Source organism: Apteryx rowi, unplaced genomic scaffold (genome assembly GCF_003343035.1).
Source record: "Apteryx rowi isolate R43461 unplaced genomic scaffold, aptRow1 scaffold_402, whole genome shotgun sequence".
Classification (NCBI taxonomy): Eukaryota; Metazoa; Chordata; class Aves; order Apterygiformes; family Apterygidae; genus Apteryx; species Apteryx rowi.
Genome location: NW_020450552.1, coordinates 827680 through 844051, shown reverse-complemented (window position 1 = coordinate 844051; position 16372 = coordinate 827680). Strand labels below are relative to the sequence as shown.

Below are 16372 nucleotides of genomic sequence, written 5' to 3'. Positions count from 1 at the left end.
ATAGCTCACTAAAGTTTTTGGAAGGGAAGAAAACTGAACCGCCGACCTGTTCACTGGAGATTGCTGACGAGCGAGCCTCCTTCTCCCCTCCCCCAAACAGGGACGCCTCTTTGGTAAGACTTGCGCCTCTGACAAACGTTGGACGTTACCCGGGAAAATATATTATTATTGAAAGCGCTTAATTGTTAGTTTGAGCTCATAGAAAGAACATTTGTAGCAGCAAGTGCATTTATCAACGGCAATTCCGAACCTGTTGTATCTGTCGTTTTAATAAAACCTTATTCTTTTTTTTCTTTGCGAAACTGTCTCAGGGAAAGTCCTCAAACAGGGGGGCTCTGGCAGGCAAACGTAAATTATAAAGATAAGGAAGGGCCTTCCGTCCCTCCCTTTCACGCGACAGATAAGATGATTACTTTCAATGGGAACATGTTCTATTCTAAGTTCAAATTGATTTTTGGGGGAAGCAATTGCTTCACATTACTACATATGCACCATTTCATACAGGAAAAATTTAAATTCATGCATCTAAATCTTTCAGGGAAAACTTACACCTCTCCACGTTGACGTTCTATGCAGCAATAAAGAGGTATGGTGTTTTATTTCTTATTAGGGTGTTTATTCCTCCAACATCCTGTCTCAGCCACTTTCCAGCTACCTGTAGAACACCTAAGCATTTCTTCTCGTAGGTACCAGTGACAAGGGCTGAGCACTTTGTGAAAGCAAATTCCTAACATCTCTGGCTTCTAATCTGTATACCTCAACCCCTTAGAGCAGCTCTACACACATAGGGGTCAGAGAGTTCTGTTGTTTTTCACTTGGTGGTAGAGAAGAAAAGGGAAACCCAACAGAGAATCCATGTTCTCAGACTCCTGTACCCTTTCCTGTACAGTTAGACTTCCATTCACTATCAGGAAGTCAGCACAACAGAAAGACAATGCTCTCTGAAGGACCAAATATAAAAACTGAAGTCTTCCATCTTCTGCAGGTCTGCAAAGCTGTGAAAATTATGTAATGTTCCTTTCTCTTCACTAAAGATCACACATTGTCCTCAAATAAAATGAAAGTCCTCTATAGCAAAGGGAATTCTGGACAAAGGTTGAGGGCAAAATATATAGAATTGATACTTAACTACTTTTTTCCATTTAGGTTTTCTCTCATACACACTTATATATCCCAAGCAAAGTTCTTATTTAAAAAAACTGTAAGTCTTTGAACACACACCAAATTACACAAAGTCCACAACACCAAATTATGCCAAGCTAGAAAACCGCTTGCCTTTCTCAGCAGCATATTCACCCTTCTCCAGCTTTTGCCTATTTATTGTTTGAATGCTCTGCTACAGAGGGAGAAAAAGGGCCATGTGGACAGCGGTTCGCTTCTTCCACACTAGACTAGTTGTGCAACTTTCAGTCAAAGGCAAAGAAAGTTCACAGCATATACAATAAGGCCTAAGAAGCCAGCTCTGACCAGTTTATCCTTTTTATACCACCAAGCAACAAGCCTGCAGAACTACTTTAGAGCTACAGCAGATAATYCGAGATCCACATATTACCATTTACAATACTGCAATGAAGACTTTTAAACATAAGCTTCTGCTTTTACAGTACTGCTCCATCCTGAAAAATGGCACTGTGCAAATGACAACAGTGGCAGGATTCACCCCACCTAACCATAGGAGTCTAGGTTCCATCTGTAGTCATCTGAGGGAAAGATACCCTTCAAATGGTGATTCTTCCCAGCCTGAGAAAGCCAAATAAGATAGATGAATGAACCATTTTTCAGAAGTACTTCTTCTCTACCATTAAATATATAGAAAATGTCTAGATGGCTAACACAGACTTAGAAGGTCAAGTGAGATGAGAGAAAGTATGCACAGTATTTTTCGTCACCCCAAACGTATCCATTTTAATGAACAAAAAAAAGGTTCTTCTAAAGGCCAGCTCAACAAGCTTGACTTGGCATCTAAAACACAAGCATACAAAGAACAAAATTGAGCTCACCCTTCATTCTGCAAATATAGCCCAACCAAAATGAAAGGAGACAACACAAATTTATTTTAGTACTAACAACACAACTGTATAGCACACAGCAGTATAACTTTAAAGACACACGGAACCAGTCTTAAATCTATCTGGCAAAGAAGTGGCTTCTCCTCTCCTAGCAGAGTGGTCATTCAGAAGAACTTCACCTTGCACAGTCTAAACTATTGCTTATATTTGAGTTCACTAGCGGAACTAATAAACCCAGCTTTTTTTTTTTTTTTTTTTTTTTTTTTTTTTTTTTTTTTTTTTTTTTTTTTTTACATGATGTATGGACTGTTTAACATCTGTACACTTCAACAACAATGAGCAGCAAGGAAACTCAGAATCTAGCACAACTTGATCCAGTGGCTGGAACTTTCCTTTCTGAAAAAACATCAAAAGGATTCTAAAAACATTATCATAAATAACAACAGACTAAGAGTAAGCCGTTCTTAAGCCATATATAAAAAAAATATATGTGTGTGTGTGCATATATATGCATGCAGTAGTCATGGCTTTAAAATAAAGTATTTACAGAAGGTCATATTTCAAATGGTACCACATGTTACATTCAGAAACTGATTACAAAGCAACTATAAATATTTATTTCAAACCAGTAAATATCAGCAAAATGCTTAACTCCTCAATTAATGCACTTAAAAGCCCATATTTAAAACAACATGGGGAGAAACTAATGTGAAGTACAGGGGGATTTTTTGGAAGATGAGAGAAGACACAGTAGTTAGTGTGTGCCAATAGTGTTTAGACCAAAACCTGTTGGATTAAACCCAGTGTCATAACTTCCATTCAAATTTTGCTTTTCCTTCCATAAAGATAAATCTCAAAGGAGCAGGGCAGCTTCTGGCACACGGTATTAACCTTTCACCTCTGCAAAGTCAATTCCAGTTTGGCCAGAGTATGTATATAAAGCGATTTTGGCACAACTTAAATAGCCCCACACATGACAGAACCATCAAACAAACCCTGCTGTTGCCAAATAATGCATAATCATTCAGCACAGTTTGGCACAACTGGCAGCCTTCCCCTTGGAGAGATCCTTTAGCGCATCAGTACAAAGACTCAGTGAGCTCTCCATTCTGAGAGAGTGCATGGTTTCAGGGAGCCAAAGGTGAAATCATTACACTGGTCAGCATGAAAAAACACCTGGGTAAACTGCTTTCATTATTAATCAATCCTCCTACTAGACAGTCAGAGGCCTAATAAAAATAACCATCCACAGTTAAATCAGGTAAAAAAACAAAACAAAACAGATTTTAATTTTTTCCTATGGAAAAGACAAAATTACAATGGCAAAAGGAAGATTGTAAGAGGCAGCAATAAAGCTGCAATCAACTCTTTTATTACCCGTAGAAAACTTACCTGCGCAAGCCGGCTTGTGCCTAGAAGGAATATAGCCAACATTCACGTTGTGCAGTGGCACAGAGCCTAAGCTAAGAAGGTCTGCTGGACAGAAGCTGGCTCTGCCCAGGGACGCTTAGACAACCCTGCGTTACACTATCAGAACCAAAGAATGGTGCAAAGGATGATTCAAAACTACCCAGTGGGAACCTTAACGTCCCTGTTAGTTCAAGCCAGAAACAACGGTGCTGCATTCAAGCTAGTTTCACATGAGGTATCTGGACCACAGTCCTCAAGACTTCCTTTTACTGGAGAATACGCTAATTTGCACGTGGCACTGCAGGAATGCATTTGTCCTGATCTGGTACCCAGACCAGCTCCGTGCACTGATCTGGCACCATGTCTGGCCTAGAAAACCCTCCCAGAACCAGGTATTTTGGAAGTAAAGGGCAATACAGGACTCTTTCCATGCACAGAAAGAGCAGCAATGTTCTTCCTTTATTCAGGCTGCCTCAGCACTCTATCACATAGACAGAGGAGATTTACTATTTCCATAATTTAAGTTTGGTATAAAGCTTTCAAAGGGATGCTAAATGCAAGTACATAGTATGCAGAGAAACAACTAAACTACTGCTGTGAACTGACTTCTCATGGGCCACCCTGAGGCAGGAATAAACCACAGAAATACAGAACACATTTTCACACACTATAGCATAAAAAATTTAAAAATAATTATAGAGCAACAGACCACTATTAAAAATCTCTAACAGGACTTTATTTCTTCAGCATATAAAAATTGTTTTCCTGCATTCTCTACTTGCAACCTAAAGCAGAAAATAGCAAGCAACCTTATAAGAAATGCTCTTAGAAGAAAAGCTCTTAGGATGCATAAAGTGAAATTACTGTCTCCATCAAATAAGAAACAAGGATAGACATTTATATTTTCTTTTATGCCCTTTTGTTCACAGGCAGAAGATTATAACCAATAAATCAAAAGCATTGCCTATGCCTATTGAGATACTTCTTAAATTTACATGAGGTTTTGCAACATTTGTGATGAACCAACTTATTAATTATCTATCTTTTGGATACTTGATCATCGCTTTGCCATTCTATGATAACCATCTCTGCAAATACTGTTTCTAAAAAGGCAGCTTTTACTTCTAAAATCAATCTGCCACAGAAATGTTTCTTCTTCCTCCCCCATAGCATCCAAATCATCTTTCTTTCTTCCTCTCTTCCCCAAAATGACTCATCTACTGATGCAGCAGAATGGGGACTAGTTTTTTTTTTTTTATTCTGATGACATCGGATCACTTTAAATTCAATAGCTCAGGGATAGGCTCTCACAAAAGGACAAAAGAGATTCTCTGCTTCTCTTACAAACAGAGAGGATTAGTATTTGTTCGGATTGCAAGGTGACTCCTTGAACATACTTTACTGATCAAGAAAAGTTGATGAAAACAAAAATACTTCTGTGGTGGACATCTCTGCTCTAAACACAAATTAAATTTCCCATAACATGGAAGTCCCTGTTTCCTCTTTATAAAATTAAAATACCTTCTGCAGAAAATGAAGTCAGCAATAACATTTTCACCTAAGAATTCCAGTGAAAAAATAAAGTGGGCTTACCTCTTTGTCTGCCTTTATAAGGTAATAAAGTATCAGAAATAAGGGATCCATCGGTGTCACAAACAGTAGACGCCCATCTAAGTGACAGACATGTAAAAGAAAGCTTAGCACCAAGAAGCACAAGTATGTTGCTTAACCTTTTTTTTTTTTTTTTGTAAGGATGTTTTTCAGGGGGGTGGGTGGGAGGAAGGTTTTTTTTTTTTTACATAAAATATTTCAATATTTCAATAAAACAGGAAGGAAAATAGTTATTGTGACTTTATATTAAAAATGCAGAGAGAGCTCAATTGTCAGCTGTGCCAAACCAAAGCACAAGCTCTGCTGCAGGTTTGCTGGCTTCAAACACTCTYACTCAGTTTTGTTGTTTTCTGGACTATATTAAAAACAGCAAAATTAAAGTTGCCCTCTATTGGCAGAATTGGGCATAACAGACCCTTGTTTTGGTACATCAGTTCTGCCTGGTATACTCCACCCCAAATACTGGGCAAGTGATGCTGTGCTGGCAGAAGACATAATAGAAAAAATAATTTCAAGAGCTTGATCAGTTAGGGCTGCCTCTGCCTGCTTTACAAAGGCAAGAGATATCATTTGCAAGGGGAGAATGTCCATGCAGTTTCTTAATAGAACAAAACAAACTTAAATAGATCAGAAAATACAGCTCAGTGTGTTCAAAATTGCAGATAAGGGAAGGCCTTGGTCTCCCATTAAAACAGACACCTCTGCCCATACAGGTGCTGCTCATTGCAGGACAGTGGCTTAGTCAGGCCTTTCATATAAATGCAGATAATTGCAAACAATGCAATATGAAGGAAATGCATGAGTGAGATCCAATAACTGATGACAATTTGACATCAATTAGCAAACCAAAAGCAAATAGAAATGGAGTAATTTTAGTACACATGATTAAGATAATTAAAGAAAATGAATCCTACTGTGATGGCTCTGAAACTGACAAATATGTGGTGGGAAGAAGGTGGTTTGGGCAAAGCGGATACCCCAGTCTAACATTTGTGTTACTAACATGATGCATTCCATGAGGTTTCTGCATAAATCCATATAGTCAGATTAGCTTGGAGATCCAGTCCACATTTATCCCAAAGTTAATTTCATTTATTCTCTCCAGAGAGAACATCAAGGAGTCCTTCTATGACAGGCTAATCCTCAAGGATCCTAAATGACTCCTGGGAAACAAGGAGTGGACTCTTAACACTGCCCTCTGCCAACCCCCTTTTGCAATTCTGTAGTCAAAACTTAAGCCTAAAGGTGATGGTCTCCAAAAGTGGGTCTAGTGCTCAGTGTGAGCTGGATGAAACAAAAACATAAGGCACTGTGCATTTATGACAAACCGATACAGATCAGCACATTCAAGCAAAACCAAGATGAATTTTAGGCATTCAGGGGCTGGAATTTTTCTCCAGCTAAGTGAGTTTGTGAACTAGTACTACCACGTGTGAAGTCCCTGGCCACAAGAAGATATATTCCCTGGACAAGGATCAGGCAAAGAGTGTTCTCAATCTCAACTACACAGCCATTAGCAAAGAAAGCACCTGGACTTCTTACTCGCAAACCTGAAAGTTTTGATAACGAAACTGGAAGAAAAAAACACTAGTCATTTTCCCAAAGCTCCTATGTAAATGCTTTCCACTGCACCTCCAGCACACAGACACACTGTAGGTTTATAAAGCCCTCTGCCCTTCCTTGCAGGTAACTACATAATTTGCTTTAACTGCAAACACACAGCTTTTGTGTTTTGTTCTTCCCCTGAGCATTTCAGAAATGCAGCAGCCCTAACATTCAGGGACAATTTTTCCCCTGTATCTCTTAAAGAAAACTTAGGTGATGACTCCTTAAGGCAACTATTTCCCAAGGCCAAAATAGAGGTTAGAAAGGGAGGGGGAGAATACAATGTGGACATAATTGGGAGCAGGGAGCAGACGCAGTCTCTTGGCTCACCCCCAGATGGAGCAAGGCAAAGCTCACAGACATACCACTTGCATTGCTATATGCACCTGCAAAGGACGTTTAAAAGTTAACGCGTGCTTTGGGATATTACCATTAAAGGAGGCATATCTCTGGTGGGGTTGCTTTTATTTATTTATTATTATAAATGATCTTTTTCTAGTTAAAGAAAGGACAAAACAAGTATAGCTTTATCTCCTGAATTAATACCTATTGCTTGATCTATGGACAGCCTCAGGGAGAAACAATACTCCAGTAACATCCTTTGATAAAGGATTGCTACAGTTGTTACGAGCAGTTACATAAGTCCCTTGCCTCATACTCAGAAAGTCAAGCTAGGATCAGGAAATAGCTGGGACTCTATAGATGAGCTCACTTCAGGTCACAAAACTCTGAAATGGCACCTTCAGACAGCAGCCCCATCTTAAGATCCCAGCACTCACACAAGAGACTAGAGTAATAAGTAAAAGCAATAACATACATCGCAATGCTTGGAGCTCTAACACACTGCTCTGCTTAGGTAGCTCAGGCCATCCAGCCCCTTTTCTTTCCCCTAGAATAAAATATATTTTACTTACATGGAGGATTTGCTTGTTTGATTGACAAGGCAAGCTAAGTACTTTATGGCATTTCAGTTTAAATGCAATTGAATGACTCCCCCTGCCAAAGACAAATGAACATCTGTCTAATTGAGGCTGCCAAAGGCAGCCTTTTAAAAGGAGACCACAAAGCCCCCAGCCCTGGTTAAGTCCAGACGGTAAACGAGTGTGTCAGAAGGTGGGGATGTGATGCAGCATGCCTCAACAACTAGGAGAAACACCTGTAAATTTATTATAAGAGAGAGAGAAGGTCTGAATATCAACATTAGTTACAGTTGGGGAAAGGATATATTATATTACTCACCTTGTTGAACAGTCTGACCTATAAACCAGGAATGATATTCCTCCTGAAAAGATTTTACTTCAAACAACTGCTGTGCACCGCTATTGAATAAGTAAAGGGTTGCTTCCCCTGTTGAAAAAAAAATCTGGTTTGTGTTTGTAAGCTTTCACAAAAATCAAAAGAATACCCAATACGTCAGAAGAATGTGCCTTATACACACACACACACACACACACACACACACAATCATACACGCATTCTACATAAACTCACTACAAAGAAAGCTCAGACAAAGACAACTATTATATACAGATGTTCGTTTACCAGCTCTATAAACCAAACTGAATTTAAATCAATAAATAAGATGTGTGAATAGTTCATCTTACAACACAAAGCCTTTGATCCAAACCCAAATCAAAATCACACAGGAAATTAGGTTTTGTCTGTACTGAAGGGGGAAGGTGGATAACCAGAAAACTTCTTCTCCCTTCCTCATGTCAGTCTCCGAGATATCAGACTCAAGAGTAGGGGAACAAAATTCTCAAACCTTCAAGTGATAATTTGAAATAATTTTTGTATATTCACTGAAATGGACTGCAGATGACTCAGTCTGGGGAGACAAATAAGGTGAAGAAGGAAGCTGAAGGAAGTTGCTTCAAAGTGTCCATCTGTATCTGTACTTTGGAAAGAAAAGAAAAGCTTTGCTTTAGGCCACCAGATAGCACAGCTCTGCCATTTCTTATTAGTTCTGGGGATGATGGGGACGTTGCAAACAGGATTGGCATTTTCCACATCTAAAATAGGAAGTCACCAAAACTACAGAAGGCACCACTATAATTTGGTGTGCTGAGTCTGTTGGCGTGGCTCATCCTCTCTGGGCTATCAATCCATCTTTGAGAAAAACGAAGAAGATGGGGTAAGACAAGAGCAACTGCAACATGGCAGTCCTGCTTGTAAAACATAAAATGCAAAGCTGCACTGACTTGCAGATCATGGGCTGGCTCAAAAAAGTGTTGGGGCAGGCCCCTGCAAGCTGATGTCAGCACTGCTGTTCTCTGTCTCTAGAGACCCCCAGATGCAGAGGAAGGCCAGCTAAAATAGGCAGACACATCTCTTCACAGAAATGACTGCTGATGCTTTTTTTTCTCCTTTATCCAAAAGGGGAAATACAGATGCTTAACCTCACCTAAGGATACAGTTTAAATTCTCTGATCATCATTTTTCTTTTGGGGAGGGGAGGAGAGGAGTGAAGAGTAGATGGAAGGAGGAGCAGAGGTTCCAATAATTACCACGTGCTTCTCAATGAAGGGTCTACACCATAGTCTGATCAGCACCAGACTTCAAGCTATTCACAGAAGTGCTCATCGAACAATTTAAGACTCCCACCAGTGAGCGCACTAGCCAAATGTGGTGGAGAGCTGGGGAATGTGGGGAAAGGGAGCATTCCTACTGCCTAACTTCAGCTCCTTAATTTATTTTCTTATCTTAAAAGGTCAGTACAAGTTCCCAACAGTGTCACTAGACAGAAACTCCGGGAGTTGGAGAGAGAACCTAGAGAAGCTTTGCTCCCAACTTCACGACTTCAATCAGCTGTTTAAATCAAGGAGTATGGGTATTCCTCTTCTTTTAGTTCAGCACTTTGACAAATGTTTCTTGTGTTACTTCTGAACTGCAGGCTGAAACCCTAGTTTACAGTCTTTGTAAGGGATAGAGACTTTGTCCTTTTTACCTGTCTATAAAAAGGACCATGAGTACTTTTATTTAATAAAGTGGTTAGCATGAATTCTATAGCGTGCTGAGTCCTTCGATGGATATTTATACAATATCTGGCATCAACAACTCATCTATTAAACCCAAATGTAAGGAAAAGACATTAACAGGGTGTTCTCAGTCCTTCCATTTTCAAACCCTATACTTCTAATAGGCTACATAACTGAAGGTTTATGCAGGTCTATAAATAAGCTTCTGTAAATTCTAAAGGAACACACCCAGTCTTTCGGTCAAATCACTGTACTTTAGGTTTTTCCCAGAAACCTTTCCCAAGATCTCTGATTCTATAAGCTAAATAGATCTCTTCTTTCACAGCAAAACGCAAATTAATATCTATGCTTTTTCAAACATAATAAATTACAAAACCAGTATAATACAGCAGGTGGAAAATATCTGCGGTTATATATTTTTCCTGTAAATTCTGAACAATCAAAAAAACAGATACCAAGATGCGAATAAATGATTTCACATTCTGCATCTATTGTTTTAAATTATGTTCCTCTTTCACGAACAAGTAGCAATTACTATACTGTGATATTAAAATGTACCTGAAGACTTCTGTTACTAACATAAATGAATATGAACAGTGAATTTCAAAACAAAAACATACAGCTTAATTCCGTACAAAACAAATGAGCTTATGAAAAGAGATAATAACAGCACGAACCAAGCTTTTCAAACAAAATATGTTAACCTTAACCTAGCTTTATTGCAAGTTTCTGTTGCTGTATTTCATACTGCAATTATTACATTGCTCATCTAATAGTAACAAATCCTTAAAAGGAAAGGGTAATCTGACTAAAGAAAGTGACTGTTTGTGGGATGGAGGGAGAGTCATTAAACTGCCAGCATTAGTTGGTCTTTCCAATGTGTTTTTAATCAAAGTGCCTCATCATCTATTAGCAAGAAAAGAGATATCACCATTTGGACCAAGGAAAGAAGAAAATTAGATTTAAAAATAAAAAAGGCTCAGAAAGCTTGGTAAGTATAATTGAATCACTTCTTCTAACTCTGATTATTTATTTTATAGCATAAGTTGAATAGCTATGAAGCCTAAATTTGGATTAAAAAAAAAAAAGCCAGGCTCAACTCCTTATACTGAAAGTTTCCCAAAACTAATGCACTTAAAAACAGAACTTAAATTACACCTCTTTTCTCTGCTGCCAATAGTCCTGATGAATAAACAGTTCAACCAATTAAAATTATAAAAGAAATCCTAAATGTTTGCATAGCATTAACTATCTGGCATCACCAGCAATATCTTTGGCATATAGGACTTACACTATCATCATTATTTCAGCTTGCAAAATATGAGTATTTTGGTGATGGAGAGAATCAGCCAAAACATTAATAGGCTCATGTCACAATTCCAAAACTTGCCTGTGCTTGGATTGCGTAGTCTTGTAAACAAAGGTTCACTGTCAGGTGTCTTAGGGAAGTCAGTAGCAGCCTCTATTGGGAGAAGGAAAAAGTTATGAACTTGTAAATTGAGAAATATTTCATGTTCTACTATGCTTCTCCAAGACACTAAGAATTAGCTGTATTGACACTTTTTGGAAGCATATGTATTTTCTGCTAAAAGCTATATGTAACAGCCCAAATTCATCCAACCTGACCAAAGCACCTAAATTATGATTCCAGACATCCTGGCACTCTCTGTTTGCCACAAGAAAGAGACATGCACCTGGGGATGATTTAGATTTTGAAAACCACTCCCCCAGAAAGAGCCTCAGGTGACAGAGCTCATAAATTGGACATCTCAGTTAAGTGAGATGAACTGACGCATTGCCCTGATTAGTCTGAAAGACAATGAAAACGCTCTGGTAAATTAGACTAAGCATAGCGTGTGGCATTAAAAAGTTAAAGTGCAGAAGGCAGAATATTTGTAGGAAGAAACAGTGGTCCTTTAAAGCCTGACTTTCAGGACTCAGCCTATGCAGCAATATATGAGTCAGGAATTAGCTGAGTGGCTGTTATTTTTGTGAAAAATATGCACATTTGTTTATCTGTTATGTATAATCCTGAAAAATAGAGAGTGCATCTAATTCTCTCCGCAGGAAAAAGAAGCTGAGAGAGTACAACACCTCTGGCTTAGGCCCCTGACAGTTCTCTTTTCTGTGTCTTAAAGCAAAAAAGTCAAACAAAAAGCAGAGCCAGAGAAGTACTACTTCTCTGTGAAATTAGAAAAAAAAAAAAATTAAGGAAACAGCTCCCATAAGAATGCTGTTTCAAGTCCGAAAAAAGATTCTATAAGGGTCCCCAGTTAATTATATTCTATCCAAGTTTTCTTTGTAGGGAAAGTCTAACTTATATTTATGAAAACAACTTCTCATATCCGAGTGAAGAGCAACATGACAGCATCATCTTTCGTAGCCTGCAGACTGCCAGTTCTGTCCCAGTTCCTCTCACAAAGGCATTCATCAGAGCAAGGAAAATTACTAAAGCATTTCACATATATAACCAGCATCCAAATCCCCAGAGAGAGGACTGACAGGGACCAGGTTGACATCTAGGTTATGATGCTGCTGAGGAAAGCAGAAGAGAAGCAGAAGAGGTGGGCTGTACAGCTATTCACAAGGGGGGCTTTTGGAAGGAATACAAGTGCCACATCTTCCTTTACCTTCCAGTGTCATCTAGGAGATTTGGTAAGATGGTGGGAACAACACAGTCCTTTTCTATGGGCAACAGGGAAGCAGGAACCTCAAATACAACCAAGAATAGTTGTCCACTCTGGCTGAAAGCCCATTCCCAACACAGAAGAAAAAGAAAAGTGGACTTCTCTCAGTCTGTTCACTGTTACCTCAGTAGCAAAAAAGACCCAAATAACCCTCATCTTTCACATCCACTCCTGGCTATTCAGTTGTGCCACAAATAGAGATTGCCTGGATAAAGACATCAGCAGGTCTTAAAAAGCAAGTGTGCTTTGTGGTAATGTATCAGAGGATAACAGTTCTCAAAGGTGGACAATTTACAGTCATTTTCCTTCCTTGAATTTTTAGTCAAGTCTACAGGTGGCTTGAAAAAGTGCTTGAAAATGTTTCAATGCAAGTTGGTTTTTAAATGGAAAAAATGTCCACATTTTCTAACCAGACTTGTTTCATATGCTGATATATAAACAAACACAGAGTTGTCAAGCTACATTTGTCCTGGCAAATGAGAACTTCAAATTTCTAAAGCTGTGTATATTTCGATTCTTGACCACAGTTTAACATCAGTGTATTTTTTGTTACTTTTTAAATCACTGCAGTGATTAATGTCAGTGAAAGTAACATACTGAATGTGTTTACTTTGATGTGTTTCACGTGAACATGTTAAAATATACATACTAAATGTGAGATTTAAAATTTAAAACAAAAAGCAAAACAAAAGAAAACCCCAAAGGAACTTTTAGCGCTCACTTGCTCTGCTTTCTTCAAGCATAGATTTATGAATACTGGGAAGGAGTCCAGCTGAGCCCTAAGTTGCATCTTGTATAATGTGAACAATTAAGTAGACAGCCCTTCCTAATGTAGCTGTTTTTAATGAAGTTCACATCTTCATTTAGTTGATCTGTCCTTTTCCTAATCTTCTATTAACAGGCTGAATGTAACCATCCCAACTCAAATTGGACGATACCTCCATGTAAGGAGCACTTGATGTAACAAAGCCAAGGGCTACAGTGCCCCCCCACTGCCTTGCCGATTCTCTGCCTTCCCAAAGCAGGTAACACCCCCCTGCTCCGCCCCGTGCTACCCCACATGCAGCACCCCCCAGCCTGATAGAGATTCCCCCACTGTATACGCAGCCTGGCCCAGCAGCTACCGTGGCTCAGCCAGGGGCCCTGGGTCTCCACATGAAGAAAAGCACAGCTCTGCTCAGTTAGTTCTTCTCCCCTCCTTCTCCCAGCTCAGCGTGGTTCATTATCGCACAGAGAAAAGCAGCTCCTACCAGTTAGCCCCTAACAAAGAGTCCAAGTTGCAGTCATCAGCCCCAACATCTCTTGCCCATGGGATCAACATAAACGTCACACAGAATGGGCACACACACCCATGTGCACACACACATACGAAGAAGGGAAGGGGTGGGCAAACACAAATGGTGTTACTCCAAGTTTCCTGTAATCTCGGTTTTCCCACTCCATTTCCAGGGGCAGCTGAAGTATATTTTCATTAGAGATTGGCTCTTCTAAAAATCAAGTTGGCAGATAAAAAGAGACAACTAGGAGAATGCCTGCTTGGAAAACTGGATGCAATGCCAGCTTGGCCTCATGGGTGATGAAGACCCTATATATCTGAATTTAAATACTTCATGATTAGGAAAATGCTGAGCAAAAGATTTTTGGAGTTAGGTGCCCAAACCCTTTCCTGTGTGTATTCTGGCCTTCAGCCAGGAAAGGTAAGTGGATTTCTTTAATGTCATTACACTTATCAACCCTTGTATTCAGGCAAGGATATCTTATAGCTAAATAAACAAAGACTTCTTAAAAAGCAGTACTGTAGCAATTTTCCAGCAAAACTAAGAGTTAAACTAGGTCTTTTTTTCTTTTTTTTTGAGTTTTAAGATTCACAACCAGATAAGAAACAACCCTACAGAAAATAAGCATACCAAAGGGATATTACAGGAAGAGCTCTTTTGTTAAATCCTAAAGGAAAACATCAGATGATTGCCATTATACCCACTACAACAGTTACCATAGCTCAGCCCTGGGAAACTTGCTTCATCCAAAGGAATAATATATGAGTGTGTATAAGATCTTTCTTACTAAATGTTATACCCTCTACCAACTGTCCTGCAGCTGTAAACTGCAGGTAACACACAGCCAGCACAGGTTAGCATACTAACAGATTGGCCAGTACAGCATGCTTTTGTCCTAGGACAATATTCACTACAAGGATACAAAAACTGATTTGAAGGTACAGAGAGGCCCAATTAATCCTGTCCCAAGGAGGCACCTCAGTTAGTAGGCCACTCTTTTAATTGCCAAGGAAAACAGAAAATTCCAGGAGGCAGCTGAACTCACCTAAAGCCTGAATCATCCCCTGCAAGTATATGCCTCCCTCTTACAGACACCTTCAGCAAGGCAGAATGAATCTGGGCCACAGTACTGCCATAGCTATACCTGAAGAGCAAGTTCTGACGTAAACACAATGCAGGACAATTAAAACAAGTACCAGCATTGGGCTGACATGTATGTATACTTTGCTTAAGTTATAGTCTACTATTTATTCTTTATTAATCAAATTACATTAAGGCCATTTAAAAATGTGGGTGATAGATCCATCAGCTGTAATAGAGTCTACAAAGGGAACCTCAGAATCCTGAAGCTGAGTTAGAGAGACTATAAAAGTTTAAAAGAAGCTTTTCACTACAAAAAAGGAGGAAAGCTTATCATATTTCATGGAGGTCAAACATACAACCAGGCAAATTCCATAAAATATATAAACAGAACAAAGTGAAAATGAACCAGCTGTCAAAGGAATTCTGGCAATAACTTCTTCCACAATGGATAGATATAAGGCGTTAACGAATCTGGCTATTGAAAAAAAAAGTGTTAGCTGGTATTGCTACATAAATAAACAGGAAAAGAACATAAAACTCCCACTAAGATCTATGAAACTGTTATGGATGATGCAAAGTCTATTCACCCCCTTTTTTTTTTTTAACTGCTTACAGAATACTATATATAACAGACTAATATCACGTTATATGGAATTCCCATGCAAAAAGATGCCAGACATGCAAGCAAAAAGGCTGTAAATAACTGTCAATTGCGTAAAAGGAAAAAACCCTTTTAGAGTACAAATTTCTCCACCACCATCACTCTGGAAAAAAACAGAATCATTTAACAGTCTGGAAATATAAAGTTAAGATTTCATTTAAAAACAGATATTAAACCACACGTCACCTACACAAGTCTTTTCCATTCCCTCCTGAACTTCTAGCTGTGCACAGAAGGTGTGTCAGATGGAGACATTATGATAGAGTTCATTTAATGGACATTTTACGGAAGATTTTAAACTACAGAGAAAAAAAAAGCTGCAGATATGTTAGATCTAATAATTTCACTTTATTTATGTTCTTTGCAGATTCAGTGAACTCTTAAGTAAATGGTTTTAATTCTGTGCCTGTGCTAATGGTATATGAGCAAAGTGTCCTCTATCCTGCACCATGTCCTGTAAAAAGCCCAATGAAAATTAATTAATAAATCATGACTTTTTATCATCCAAACTTCTGACAAATTTTACAAGTTACAAGGTAATTGTGTGTTAGCATAATGAATAAATTCAGATATGCATAGATTTAGGATGCAGTTTCACAACCGACTTCAACTGACCTAAGACCACACACCATTAAAAAGGATAGTCCTGAGGTCCCCACCTCTTCTCCCTCCCCATTGCACATCTCTGCTGCTTTCTTTCAATCAAAGCTAGCTATCTTATGGACACATGGTGAGCTGGATCAGTTCACTGATCCAGCTAAGAAGTAAACAGCCACGAAAAAGTATTAATTTTCAGCCAGATCAGTAAGCTATTCTGACTCACCATATGGTTACATGATCACCAGAACAACAGGAAATAACCCATGCAAGGGGCAGATGACATGGAAAATAACTTACTCTTCATGTGACAATGGTATCTTTCAGCTTAAGCCTGTTAGACAGCTAGATCTCACCTGACTTTACAGAGGTGGGAAAGCAAGTCAGCACACAAGACTATCAAGACTATACTGCTGCTTCCTTGGCTCACAACGCTTCCAGAATATAAACAGCA

The 16372-nt window shown here is 38.9% G+C and overlaps 1 protein-coding gene across 1 annotated transcript in view; it reads right to left on the bottom strand.

The window, feature by feature from the left end:
* RNASEH2B (ribonuclease H2 subunit B) overlaps nucleotides 1–16372 on the bottom strand; it is a 41535-nt gene that overhangs the window by 17748 nt on the left and 7415 nt on the right. Inside the window, exons 2-5 of the mRNA XM_026075379.1 lie at nucleotides 11004–11075; nucleotides 7875–7982; nucleotides 5013–5089; nucleotides 2290–2405 (exon numbers count right to left, since the gene is read on the bottom strand). Of these exons, the coding sequence (XP_025931164.1) occupies nucleotides 2290–2405; nucleotides 5013–5089; nucleotides 7875–7982; nucleotides 11004–11075 (373 nt within the window). The remainder of the gene's footprint in view (nucleotides 1–2289; nucleotides 2406–5012; nucleotides 5090–7874; nucleotides 7983–11003; nucleotides 11076–16372) is intronic.